We start from the raw sequence: 13,550 nt of genomic DNA on the forward strand, positions 1-13,550 counted from the left end.
TAAATTTGGAAAAAAGCAGCGTAAAGGCTGGCGAAAATAAATTTAGCATCTAGAGCACGTTGAAAACATTTGACATTTCCACACGGAAAGAATTTTATTTTTGAAAGAAGATATTGCGAAAGCTTGGCTGTGAGGATTTTTCAATTCCGGCACTAATAATTCTTATAGACCTAAAATAATAGAGGAAAGTACGTTGAAATGTACGTTTCAGCAATCTCGGTGCAGTTTTATTCGAATAAACGACATTCCATATGCATAAACTTAACAAGTATTTCACGGGTAAACAGCGAACGAAGATAAAGGAAGGGGAAAGATTGGAAATTCGAACAAAAGAGACTTTTAGTGGGATAGCCAAGTTTTGAAATGAGATTTTTTAAATATTTTTTCAACTAAAACGAGCAAACGAAATTACGACAAAAAATTGCAAATTTCTGCTGGATGAGCTTTTAGTAGAATATTGTATATTTTTACAACGGTTGGAAATTATTTTCGACGTAAAATGAGAATTTTTAATATCCTTTGCGATAAAGTGGCAAACGAGATGAAAATCGAAAATTTTTAGTAAAAGAAAATTCGTAATGGAATATTATGTTACGTTTCACGTTCTGTACGTATAAGGCAAATGAAAATCGAAGAAGATGAAAATACGATATTTCTAATAAAAGAATTTTCACGAAAATATTTCGTAGTTCTGGAAAATTGAAAATTTAAAAATATGAAAGATTAATAATCTTTTCCTCCAGGGAAATGAAATGTTATTTCTCAAAATTTCCAATTCCAAACATTACGATATACGTATGTAGATTTTCCACATAAATTACAAATAGCACACTTTCCTCTAATAAAATAATACAAACTAATATAGAATAAGAAACGAGTGTATGCTTCCCCGTTCGTTTATCGTTCCCAGTTATTTCACCTATGGATATTATCTGGTCGTTACATCGATATTGCATCGTCTGTTTTATGCTATAAAAAGAAAAAAAAAGGGAAAAGGAAAAATAAAGAGACGAACGGCAAAATGAGTCTCAAAAAGAGAAAAGGAGAAGGAGAAAAATATACTACAGGCTGATAGTTGGTAAAAGGAACAAGGACTAACGAAAGGCACCGCCTGGTGCTGCAAGCAATTTATCTAAACGGTCGCGAGGTCACTCGAAACGAAAGGTAAAGAGTCCATCCGGAATATTACTGGGCATCGGACGCCATTGCGCTTTGATTCTTTTGTGCGTGGCTCGTGGGACCTCCGCCTTCAGTTATCGAGGCCACTGACGGCAAAATGAAGCGAAGAAAAAAGAAGAACGCCGGAAGAATGGACGTACTTGGCGATCTACGGAATACGCAGAGGCCAAGAGGGAAAGGAGGATGAGTTCGAGTTTTTTTTTTTTTTTCTTTTCGAGAGCCGCCATTTTCTGCACGGGAAATTTTCAATCGATGAGAATGGAGTCTGCACGACGCGAAAAATGTTAATGAATAAAAGCTTGCTCGAGATTCTTAAATTCAGTCTGCTGGATTCGATCGTTTGAATTACACTTTGAGCGTAAGGAATTTTGTAAAGTATGTATCTTCGATAATCTTAATAACAATTAATCTTGTCGCGGATATATCGAAATTAATGAGTATCGTTTATTTGTCAACGCGTCAATTATTATAATAAGCAATTAGAAAATATAAATAGGTAATTATGGATTGTATTGACAATCGAATTAACATAAGTATGGATAATTATCAATTTTGAAAGGTAAAATGTGCATAATATAGGAAAATAGACTCCAAATTGTAGTTTTATCAGTAAAGACGATAATAAATAATTTCGAACGCAAAAATACAGAACATCGTTAATTTCGATAGTAATTAACCTGGATGGCAAATTATACGAGATAATATATTAGAAGAACGCGGAGAATAATTAAACGTAAAGCGTATTTTAAGCGTATCTCAGAAGAAATAATTGGAATGATAAAGTGTAGAATCTAGGATAGTTAAAAATACGTAAAAGCTAAATATAAGATCTGCTTTCATCAGTGTCGTAATTTAAATAATTTAAATAACAAACAAGCTTATTTATTATCAAGGAAAATAACAATCGCAGATAATAAGTTTATTCAAATAAAATTTCATATCCGAATCTGTATCCAGAATCCGTAACTATCTTTTTATCTTTGCTAAATCTCTTACTAAAAGGTAAAGTTCTTCCTACGTTCGAATTTTCCTCATTTTCTGTGTCTTCTCGATCCTTCGAAATTATTTATTACAGCATCTATTCCAGCATCGAAAAGGGACTTTTATTTTTAAGAATATTTTAACAAATTAAAAAGGACGAATTAATATTTGACGACCGAAAAGGAATATAATACACTGCATTTATCTTTCTCGAAAATGTTGATAACCTGACATTCTGATCCGATTGCGGTGGCCACTGGTGAAAATACCAGGTGTCACGAGATTATTGGTGAACGAAGAAAGAAAAGCAGGTCGAAATAGAAGCGACGGAAAGGCCAGTGAAATCAGGTTGCCACCGAATTAAGCGACGTCCCGGGGTTCGGAAAATAGACGACCCGATACGTGTTCCTTTAATAAAACTTATCAGGGATCGATTTATCATCGTTCGAAAGCACCGGTTAGATACGTTTGCGGCTTTAACTAGCACTTTCCTTGGATTTTTCATGGGTTTCGCTTTTCCACTCTTCCCCTTCCATACCTTTCTCAACTAACATTAATCAGTAACTTATAATTATTTCTACACTAATTTACGCTATATACGCGATATATTATTTCATCAATACATAATTATATCAAAAACTAAGCAACCTTCCTATATTCTTTACATTTATACTTAGATCCATCGAGCTTGTAACTATCTATATTTAACTGTATCTTTACATTAAGTTCATATTTATTAATTCTGAAATATCTCTTTGCACGAACGACGATGAAATTTTGATCAGGCAATTAAAAAATTCAGTGTGTCGTCAAACTTCAGAATATAGCGAAAACCAGAATAGTAAAAGCCAGATTTCATGGATCAATCGTTACCCGCGATTCGCAATCTCCTCTCTCCGGCGGTACAATTGTTTTCGGATTTTCGCCATCCAACAGCGGAATGTCATATCAGAAAATGCGGAATGAAAATGGCAAAGGGACGAACCAATCGACCATGGGGACTTCTGAAACCTGGCCGAAACTTCTGCTTGGCATGTCTGACATATTTCATGCTGGAATGTTTCTCTGCGAATGCACCGGAACGCACACCGCGATTTCCCGGATGCCATCATCAACCCCCGACCGCTATTCTCGTGCGAATAATCACCATCTCTCGATTTTACGGTTCGAACCACTTTTCCATTCGCTTTACTCTCGTCGTGCATGGAAAACACTGTTAATTAACTATCGAGGTTGGTCGGAACGATAGATTTTTCAATAGCACTAGATCGTGGATAAAACGTGAAAAGCGGATGCTTCTGTAGAATCACGGATATGTTGGTTTATCGGTGTAAGCAGATTGTATTGAATTCTCTTGAGTTATTGCGGTAGGAACGAATAAAAAATTGCAAGAATTTTGTGTAAGCAAATTATAAATAAATTTAGAGAGTCGAGTTACTGCTTGAACCAGTACTACGATAAACTGCCTGTTATGACAATAGCGAAAATAGGATATTTTAAACTAACATCGATATTCAAATACCGATCAGCTTTCTATGTACAAAATCTAACTTTTTTTAATTAAAAAATCCTCTTCGGTATAAGCAAAGTCAATTTTCGAATACCAAGCGACGTTTCACTCGAAAAATCCAGTGAAATTAAAAGAACGAGAAAAGAATCGACGCCAACCAATTTTGCACGAACTCGCGTCAGAAGCCTCGTTCGCGAGAATATCTACGAACATCCCTCGATTCATCAAGTAAATAAGAAACTGCCGAGACTCCTCGAGAACGGAGAACGAGGAAACTTCTCTTTCGAAAGGTTTGCGTCATCTTTCCGAGATTCGATCGAGAAGAAAAGCTACGAACAATCGACTGTCGAGGAGGCAAAGGTGATCGAAGCACGGGGATAACAACACGGCGGAAGATAAGGTTGCACTTTTGAAATTAGCTCGCCAGGCCGGAAACGACTTTTCTTCGACGAGGCAAGAAAGAAACAGGGTCTCTGGCGGTCGTTGCCGGGGCTTCCGTCGAGCTTAATCGAGAAAATGGCTGAACCGTGGCGCAGTGAAAAGAGGGATAGGCGCGTGATCTCGCGAGATCGGAAGCCATTTATGGTCCCTGATCGACTTAGAATCGTCGACTGCGTGTAATCTGCTTAGACGATGCTATTCTCCGACGTAATTACCGATAGATCGCCTTCTTCATCCCTTACCCGTTGAGGAAATTGCGATTTTCACGGACCTCGTTCGTTGTACATATTCCAAGATCATTTTTACCTCTTAACGGTCCAACTCGCTCGTTCTCCAACAAATTGCACCTTCCTAATATTAAAATTCTGTGTACTTGTCAAAACGAGGAAAAAGCGTGTACGTATAGCGAGAGTGTACGACTTAACCTAAATATGACATAATAGAAATCTAAATAAAACTCCGCAAATATCCCCAATCACCGATACTTAATCCGAAACTGTATCACAAAGGAAGCCAATTTCACAGTCATTCGCCTGTTAACAGCTTTCACGCCCTTAGACTAACGAAACATCAAAAACTTGGAGAAAAAAAACTTGAACGCCCTCGAGCGAGCACCGTCTCAGGGGTCGTCAGCCGAGTTTTTCATCAAAAGAAGAAAGGCCACGACAAAAGAGAGAAGAAAATGACGAAGGTGGAGAAGGAGAAGAAGAAGCAAGCCTGAGGGAGTACTAGAAAAAAAATAATGTACGGTAATTGACTCCGGTCTAACACCTTTGACGGGACTTACGCGTGAACCCTTTCATTCGATGGGGTGAAATCCACGCGAATGAGTGACGCAGCATCGTGACCATTTGTGGATAATGGGACGGAACGAGGCGGAAAATGGCACATCAAAAAGAAACTGGGACAAAGGAGACCAGCCGGTTGTCCACCTAATAAAGCAAAGTGGCTAACGATACCCAAGATATTAGGGCTGATTTTCATCGGGTGTACCTTCAGACGCCATTTATCTTTTATTATCGGAGATTTTTGCGAAGAAGCTGCTTTTTCAGAACTCTGCTATTTTTAACTAAATTAATCCTTTCATCGAAGATTTCAGATTTTTGCAAGGTAACATTCATATCGTAGCAAATAACACGCAATAATATTCTGGCAAGTATATCGTACAGTGTATGATATCCTGCTTTTATCGAATGGAACATCATCGCGCTATTTTTATTACGCAAAACAGTATATTTGTAATTCGATCGGTTTCGCGTAGCAAAATTATTATTTATACCGCTATCTACCTGATTTTAGTTTTACGACACTGACTTCGATTGTTTCGTGACGCTACAAGTGGAAGGTTGTACCGCTGTCGCGAATATCGGCGTATCTTTCATTAAGTCAACCTTACAATGTCGTTGAAACGATTCGCGAAGATTTCTTTGTAAATTTTAAAAAATCTCTCGAGTAAAAATTATATTCTTTCGGATGAAACGAATCCTTAGATAAAAATGAAAGGTTAGATAGAAAAAGAAGAATTCAGTCCAACTACGTGCCACGTAGGAAAGAAGTTCGTATACAGTTGACATGTATCTGGATGATTTTCGCGAGAACGATGACGAAGCGGATCGTTAACTGCAAAGGAGAGACAGACGCGAACAACGAGGGATTCGGTGACAAAGCCGGCCGCGTTCTTCGCTTTTACTTTGAAAATATACACGTTCTACTTTCCGACGCTCTATACGTTCGCCGCCGTTTCATAGCATCGCCGAAAAACAGCGCGAGATTGTTAGCAGCCCGCGAATATTCACAAAATTGCCAACGACAACTAATTAATTAATGCTTTAGGGTCATAAATAGCTATTAATACTTTTAGGTCTTCTGACGAAGCTGTTATTCTAATCAAATATTCTTCCTATGTATAAAATGCCGTTAAATCATAATTTTCACAATTGCCCGTGTACAAATTGAAATTATCATTAAACACCTGATACAAATTAACCCTACAGTCTCCAAAAATTTGTAGAAGATAAGACGGTAAATTTTTGAAAAATTTCTACATTCTACGTACTATTATAAAACGATTTATAATAAATTAGTTTATCCTTGGGAAATAAATCAAGTCATAGAATCAAACTTCGATTTCTAACATTATTATAAGCAATAGGTATAAAATGAACATCGACTAATAGCAACGAAGCAAAATATTGTTAAATGTCGTAACACCTAATTGTCGTCATATAGATACCTAGAGGTATGACCTGTGCAATCCATTTCAACTTAACGTAGCAAAATCAGTAACAAAAGACAAGAATCGAAATCTTTGAACCCATCCCGTGGCTGACAAACCCTCGCCCCTTTTTTCCCTCCACTTTTTCCAGTCATGCAGCCGAATGATTAACGAGGGGTGCAAGTTTTGATGCACCCGGTGCACGTGCATCATCCACAGAGCTTACGAGCGGCACACACAGCTGCCTCTATTCGCCTAAACTTCCGACATTTTTTCGCTCCTCTCACGTCACGCCTGACTGACAATAATAAATATTTCCCTCTGCCACCCTTTACCCTCGTCGACATCGCCAAGTTTTCCTTTTTTCACTCTCGGTCACCAGGGAAAACGTATTTTTTTTTTCAACAAGGCTGATACGAACGATGCACTAAATCAGGCAAAACAGCGATTTTTTACAGGGATTTTACAATATTTAAACGAATCGTGATACGAAGAACACCGATTTTTATTAAATTTACGCTGTTTGTTTAAGAAATTGTATGGTTTGATAAAAAAAAAACCGTGTTTTCTTTCGACTCGTTGCCATTTCTACGATCGTTCAAATTTTTGCAAAATCCTATGCTATACTTCACCTCGTAGATTTCAGTTTATGAACCGAAAAGAATTTTCTACTTTAAACTTTTCAATTTTCGCAGGAAGATGCGTTCTACCAGAAGAAACATAATATCGTGATTTTGGAATATCTTTTTCTAGAAAGATTGGAGGCAAAGCTGGAAACTGAATTAATACTAAATCGAAAAAATCTGAACATTTTATTTTATAATTGTGTACGAAAGAAATTCTCAAACTACATACACCTATTTTCAGGATCTGAAAACAGGGTAAAATTCATAAAATAATAGAACCCATAAAATAGCTGTGATCTGTGAATTTTTCGAGTAATTTTTCTTATCAGAACTTCGAATTGGTAGGAAAACTGTGATCTTTAGTTTACAGATTAATTCCAATTATTGTAACCTTGGATGAATCGTGTCATCTTTATACATAACATTTTATTCTTCTATTAACAGAGCACTTTATTATTCCATTATCGTCACATTTCCAATTTTATTTTACTTTTCCTTAACTTCGTCAAAGATGGCCGCATAATTAATGTTGCTTTGCGACCAACAGGTGTGTTCGATTAATTTCCCTCGACCCGAGGCACAATTTATTATCACCTTTTTGCGGTTAACGTGACATAGGATGAATATTTCACCGTGCATTCCCATACCCCGTTAAGTATTTCATTTCAATTTCTGATAATTTTTTCCAGCTACGATTCTGAAAGTGTAAAAGTGGAAATTGGTTATCGTCGAAGCTGGAATATGACTGACGGAGTGATATTTTTGCAAAGCTGTCATAGTTCGAAATTTCCACAGCAGGACAGTGAAAAATAGATACGATTTTTTGACAGAGACATGGAACGATTGGTTAATCCTGTCAGGTGTATTTTCAGCGCAGAAGGGTACAATTTTTGAACGTGTTTTCGTTTGAACGAATGAACCTCGTTTAATGATTGAAGCTTAACTATCCTCTTCGAGAACAAATTTTTCCATTCGGAGTCAAAAATAAAATTTTTATTCAAATTCTTTATTCTACTCCACCCTTACCTTCTAATTAAATTATTTTATTTCTTCGTAACAGTATCGTGAGATTATTTTAATTTCAGACGAACTAGGTCATTCGTGCTGACGATTACGAAGATGGTGCAAGTCTAAAACTTGTTTGAAAGTTGGATTTTTCATTTATTTTATGTTCCATCGATCTATATTGCAGCGAAGATAATATACAAAAAATTTTGCATGAAAAATATTTGACTCAAGTCACTTTCACAGTTGCTGGCACGTTTCAGTTTTATTTTTTAATCGATTTATCTGTTTCCGAAAGAAATTTTCGTTCCCCAACTTCGACAATATTACTTTTCCGCGAAGCTACACATTTCCCTCTTGCTCCCATTCGGAGAACAGAAAACCAGTCTACATCTAACGGAAATTCGGACGCACAGGTGTATTTGAAACCGGAGCAGAGAGATGCCAGGTCCTCTGACCTACTCGATCTTTCGCATCCCAACAGAAATTTTTCGTCGAAAGGACGAAAAATTCATCAAAGCTATAGGATCGCTTTTCCCTCGAAATACGTTATTTTTCAACTTGTTTTTATCCTGACCTGGCTTAATTATTCCAACAACATGCTATGCCTTTGTCCTTGTCCAACATCCATCCGCGATTTGTAATGTTTGAAGATGAAACAAGCGATTTCTGAATAGAGGTCGTATATCTCCTCTGCTCCATCTTGTGAATATATTCCTACTTTTTACGCTTTTGGAAAAACACCCGATGATTTATCGAATGAAGAAGAGATATCTTTGTACAAACGACTTTTAACACTGCTCTGTTCAAGTTACTTTCATCTACGAACACAATTTCTTGAGATTTTAAAAATATCCACTTATTTCTTTAACAATTAAAAAAACAAATTTAGGGCAATAAACCCAAAAGAATAAGAACAATTGAACTGTTCGACGAATTCGAGATGCTCGAGATATTTCGCTTTAAAAATTGAAGTTTAATAATTAATTTCTGTTGCCACTTACCTTCTTGGCGTCATTGTTGTTGTCGGCCGCGTGATGTGGTTGTGGACTCATTGCAGCACCATTGCTAACTGCTCCGCTTTGCGACAGAAGCTCGTCGCTACCCCTCTGCAACAATAAGAGAGAACAAGAAACGTCAATATGCGAACGAAAACCGTTTTAATGTAAATTCAAACTATTTTTACGACATGGTTTAATAAATATTCGTTTTCTAACACGACCGAACTTCAAAATTCTTTCGCTTTTAAAAAACGAACCTTTCTACCCTAAATTCAAATTCAGACCATTTCCAAATACAGTCAAACAAGATTTGCTCTTAAATGATCTACGTCCGAATAAAACTCTCTATCGAAAATCCATGACGGAAAACCTTTCATCTTTAATCCCAATTCAGATCGCTTTGACGATACGGTCGAACTAAAAATATTGGTGTCCACCGTGACAGACAACGCGTTGAGTCTAACTCGGCAAAAAATTCGCTTGCCAATCACATAAACACCGAGAACCAAGAGCCCAGTAAAGCCCTCTCTCTTCGAATCCAAACCACTCCAATCCCCTTCTCTATTCCCAACCTAACCTTAAACCTCTTTCGCAAGAAACCAGCCAGCTTGCCGGTTATACTAGTCCCCAGGTGTATTATTAAAATCCTTCCAACTCCGTAAACACGTTTAACCGGTGATTCTCCGCGGTAACAGGATCAAGAGTCTCAGACCCTGAGTCTAATTCCTCGAGCTGATCCCTCAAAGGAAGCGCGACGATAAACGGGATACTCGCGTGTGCTCGATCGCGAGACCTACGATCCGATCGCTGGAGGCTCACAAACCAAGGAAACCTCATGGTGGATGCACTGGATGGAAGTATGGCGACCGTTCAACGACGAAAATACGCAGCTTCAGCTTCGAGATAATTCATAAGCTCGACAGAAAGAGAGAGAGAGAGAGAGAGAGAACAAGCCTGCCAGTCACCAGCCTTGGAGAGACAGAATGTTAGATCAAAGAGTACCGCAGGATCACGCTTGCGAGCGGGTAAGAAAAGACGCGACTCCATGGATCTGAGAGTTGAAAACCCTTTGACGAATATTTATGGAAATCCTTCTTCTGGTCTTTAGTCGATAAGATGCACTGGTGGTCGCATAGATGGAGATCTCTCGGCTCTTGTCTTGTCACAGTGAACTTCTTTCAGAACAGTAGAGAATTGATATATACTAGAGTTACGTTAGAACCTAAAGGCGTCAAGATGAACAATTTGTAACTTTGTATGGATATTCTATAGATTTATAACGATATAAAATATATGGAAAGCTTTATAAACTTTTTCATAAAACTTCCATTTTCGCTGAATGAAGCGTAATGGGGAAAATGTTTATGTGCCGATAAAGTGTTTGGAGATACTTCAATTTTATTTCTATGCTTTTGTAATTATCTGCAAGTTTAATTTTAGTTTTATTTTATGTTCGTAAACAATGTAAAACTTCGATCGATCCTCCTTCGGTAAACGCAAGAGAGCAATTTTTTTCAATTTTAGTAATTTCGCTTCTGTCTTGTAATTTCCTAAAAGTTCATGCAATCCGCTCGCCATTCACTGAACCACGAAGCCCATCAAAGATCTCGATCCGGTCCGCGGATGAGTGGAGAGAATTGAAAGACGAGAATCGGGAAACCTCTCTTCCGAAGATTCCATAATCCATAGATTCGCGGGAAGTAAATAATAGAGTAGGTCCGGTGGTGGTTTGGCTGCGCCGGATATCAGCCAAAGGATGAAGCTACCGGCGTATATCCGGCGAATATATGAAACTCTCCTTCCTTCGTTTCTCCGCGTCGTAAGAGACTCTTAAAGAGTTTTCCTTCATCCACAGAGTCGATTAGGTTGTTGTATAATTGTATTTTATTTCTACTACGATCGACGTTGTCTTCTTCCTTACAAACCCCTCGACCATAAGAGAGAAAATCCTTCCAAATAGTCCATTTGTCAGAAATCTTATTTCAGTAAAATTATTACAAAGTAGTAGGCAAAACGATAACTACGAAACAAACAGAACTACCTAAACCATCCCTTCTCCGTAATTATTATAATAAGAAGGGTTTTTCGTTACAGAAAATGCTTTCTGAGCAACCTCGATTACCCTGGTCTATTCAAACTACCCGAAACCCTCGCAAATGACCACAAACCTTTAGAAAATTCAAGCTTGAACGCCTCTATTCTCGGTTACATAACGTACACGTGCAGACAAAAACCGAAAATCAATGATCATGTAAGGCCTCTTCGTTCGTCGAACCACTTCAAACAAGTCGAAAATCTCAAAAAACCAAATTCAAACATAACTATCCTCGACGAAACAAGGCACACGCGTACTGAAATACGAAGAATTTGCTGGCAATTTCTTGGACGCTTAAAGTCCGGATCTCACGTGTCCGACGAGGCGCATAAAATCGTCTCACGATCGTCTGGCCAGCTGTCTGCAGTCCCTTCGGAGGGTCTTCGCCGGTTGACAAAGCAATTTCACGACCGAGCTGCAACGCGATCCGATGAGTTTCCTCGCAACCCACCTCTCTCTCTCTCTCTTGCTCTTTCTCACCCCTGCGGTTATTTGCAGGAGGATTCGCGCGACTCGCATTAATTGCAGGGCAAACACGCGGTGCGCTCCGCTTGCTTGACAATTTGCTCGACGACATAGCTAACTGGGCCACGTTTCCGGCCCGTTACGAGTTAAGTTAGGGTGGACAATGGATCCTCTCTCTGACAGTCATGTTGGTAGTTGGGGGTTAATTGGTCTTTTCGGTACTTCCCGGAGATTTGTTTGACTAGCTCGCTTTGGGATAATAAGAATGTTTTTGCGCTTTTGGCGAGGAAGAGAACGAGCATGTAAAAGGAGATGTTTTGGATCGTTGAAATTTCGGAAGCCTCTTTTGTTTCAGAATTTTTATAACTTTATTTTATTTGCGACACTTCGGGGTTATTATTTCGCTTATGTAATTTTAGGAATTTATTCCAGGAATGTATTTATTGCGAGACGTTTCCGATATAAATAAAATTTATTAAGTATGGATATTAATGATAAAGAGATATTTTGTTGAACTATGAACATAGAAGACAGAAGTTGTTGGTTAATGCGAATATAATGAAAATTCAGAGTTCAAAATATGCGCTAGCAAAATTCGATATACGCTTTCGAGCTTCCACGATTTAATCATTATCAAAAACAAAGAAGCTTACTTTCCGACATCAATCTGAAATCCGAAACTTCAAACCGCAGAACCAAAATCGATCCTCCCACGCTCCGCAAGATTCAAAACCAAAGTACCGAACTACAAAATCAAAACCGAAATATCCTTCGATCAACGGGAAATCTCTTTCAACAAACTACAAATTTCACCAATCTGATACAAGCAATTCCGTAACAATTTCGCAAAGTCCACCAAAAATAGAACTTTTTATGGAATTAACAAAGAAACATCTATCGAATTCGATGAAAATCCCGTAAAAGTTGCCCCTAAAATCGCGACAAGATGATGGATCGTGCCAGACGATCGAACTACCCTCGTGAAAGTGAGTTTTCACGCGAAATCTTTCGAAGAGGCTGTCGAGGATGAGCGTGGCTACACTTTGAGCCGGTGAAATAATATTAGCTCGAGATAGTCCTCGCGATAAGACGCTGCAACACAGAGCCGGTTATCGTTTTTCAAGATGGATGGCTCTGGTACCGCGTCACCGGGATTCGTGTATCGTTCCGGCAGACACGTATAGGTACCTGAAAGGATCTTTCGTGTCTGGAATTCTTTGGAAAATTGTGTAGGGATAAGCTAGTTGTACTTGGAATATCGCCCTTCTTTTCTTTTTTCGGCGGTTTGCGGATTTCCTCGTGGCAATAGTGAAAGAAGACACAAATTCTTTTCTGAAATAATAAAAAAAAAAAGACAGAGATCTCTAATACTATATAATAATTAATAACGATTTCTGTGATACCATATTAGCGTCTAATTAATTAACAAATTTGATACAATCACTGCGAACATTCAGAATAAAAAAATAGCCTTCTCAGAATAGAAAAAGACTTGGAGCAAAACTTCCAATTTTCTGACCTATTTGATACATCAGGACCATCAACTACAATACATAAATCATGTTGAAGCATATCAAGCACATGGTTCACGACACGCTATGTGAAAATACAGTTATGGTCGAAAGGTCAACAATCAAGCTATCGAAGAAACGGACAGGAAGGGTTGTTTCTACCCTCCGGCACAAATGGATCGTGATCCAAGTCTAACTTGACCAGAATCAAGGGTTGATCATTTCGTGTTACTACAACATTGTGTCCAAGATTCAGCGTCTATTTTTCCCTTTATTTAGTCATCGATTTCTCATGGGGGGCAGTGATATAGCGAACGATGTAACATAGAATATTAGAGATATAACGATACTCGTTGGCATAGTCGTTGCTTCGTGTTTAATGATCAGGAATTGTCAAGTTGAAAACCTTAAAACAGAAACTACTTTTAAATAAATAAAATCTAATAATAAATCAACAGATTAAGAAACCAAGCCATAATAATAGACCGTAAACCGTAACGGTAAAACCAAAAATTAAGAAA

General features: G+C 38.0%; 1 protein-coding gene across 26 annotated transcripts in view; it reads right to left on the reverse strand.

The window, feature by feature from the left end:
- LOC126925546 (polypyrimidine tract-binding protein 2) overlaps positions 1-13,550 on the reverse strand; it is a 417,994-nt gene that overhangs the window by 117,122 nt on the left and 287,322 nt on the right. For all 26 annotated transcript variants that reach the window (XM_050741213.1, XM_050741209.1, XM_050741196.1 and 23 more), the window contains one exon: positions 8,962-9,066. In XM_050741213.1, the coding sequence (XP_050597170.1) occupies positions 8,962-9,066 (105 nt within the window). The remainder of the gene's footprint in view (positions 1-8,961; positions 9,067-13,550) is intronic.

The sequence above is a fragment of the Bombus affinis genome, chromosome 16, assembly GCF_024516045.1.
Source record: "Bombus affinis isolate iyBomAffi1 chromosome 16, iyBomAffi1.2, whole genome shotgun sequence".
In the NCBI taxonomy this organism is placed as follows: domain Eukaryota; kingdom Metazoa; phylum Arthropoda; class Insecta; order Hymenoptera; family Apidae; genus Bombus; species Bombus affinis.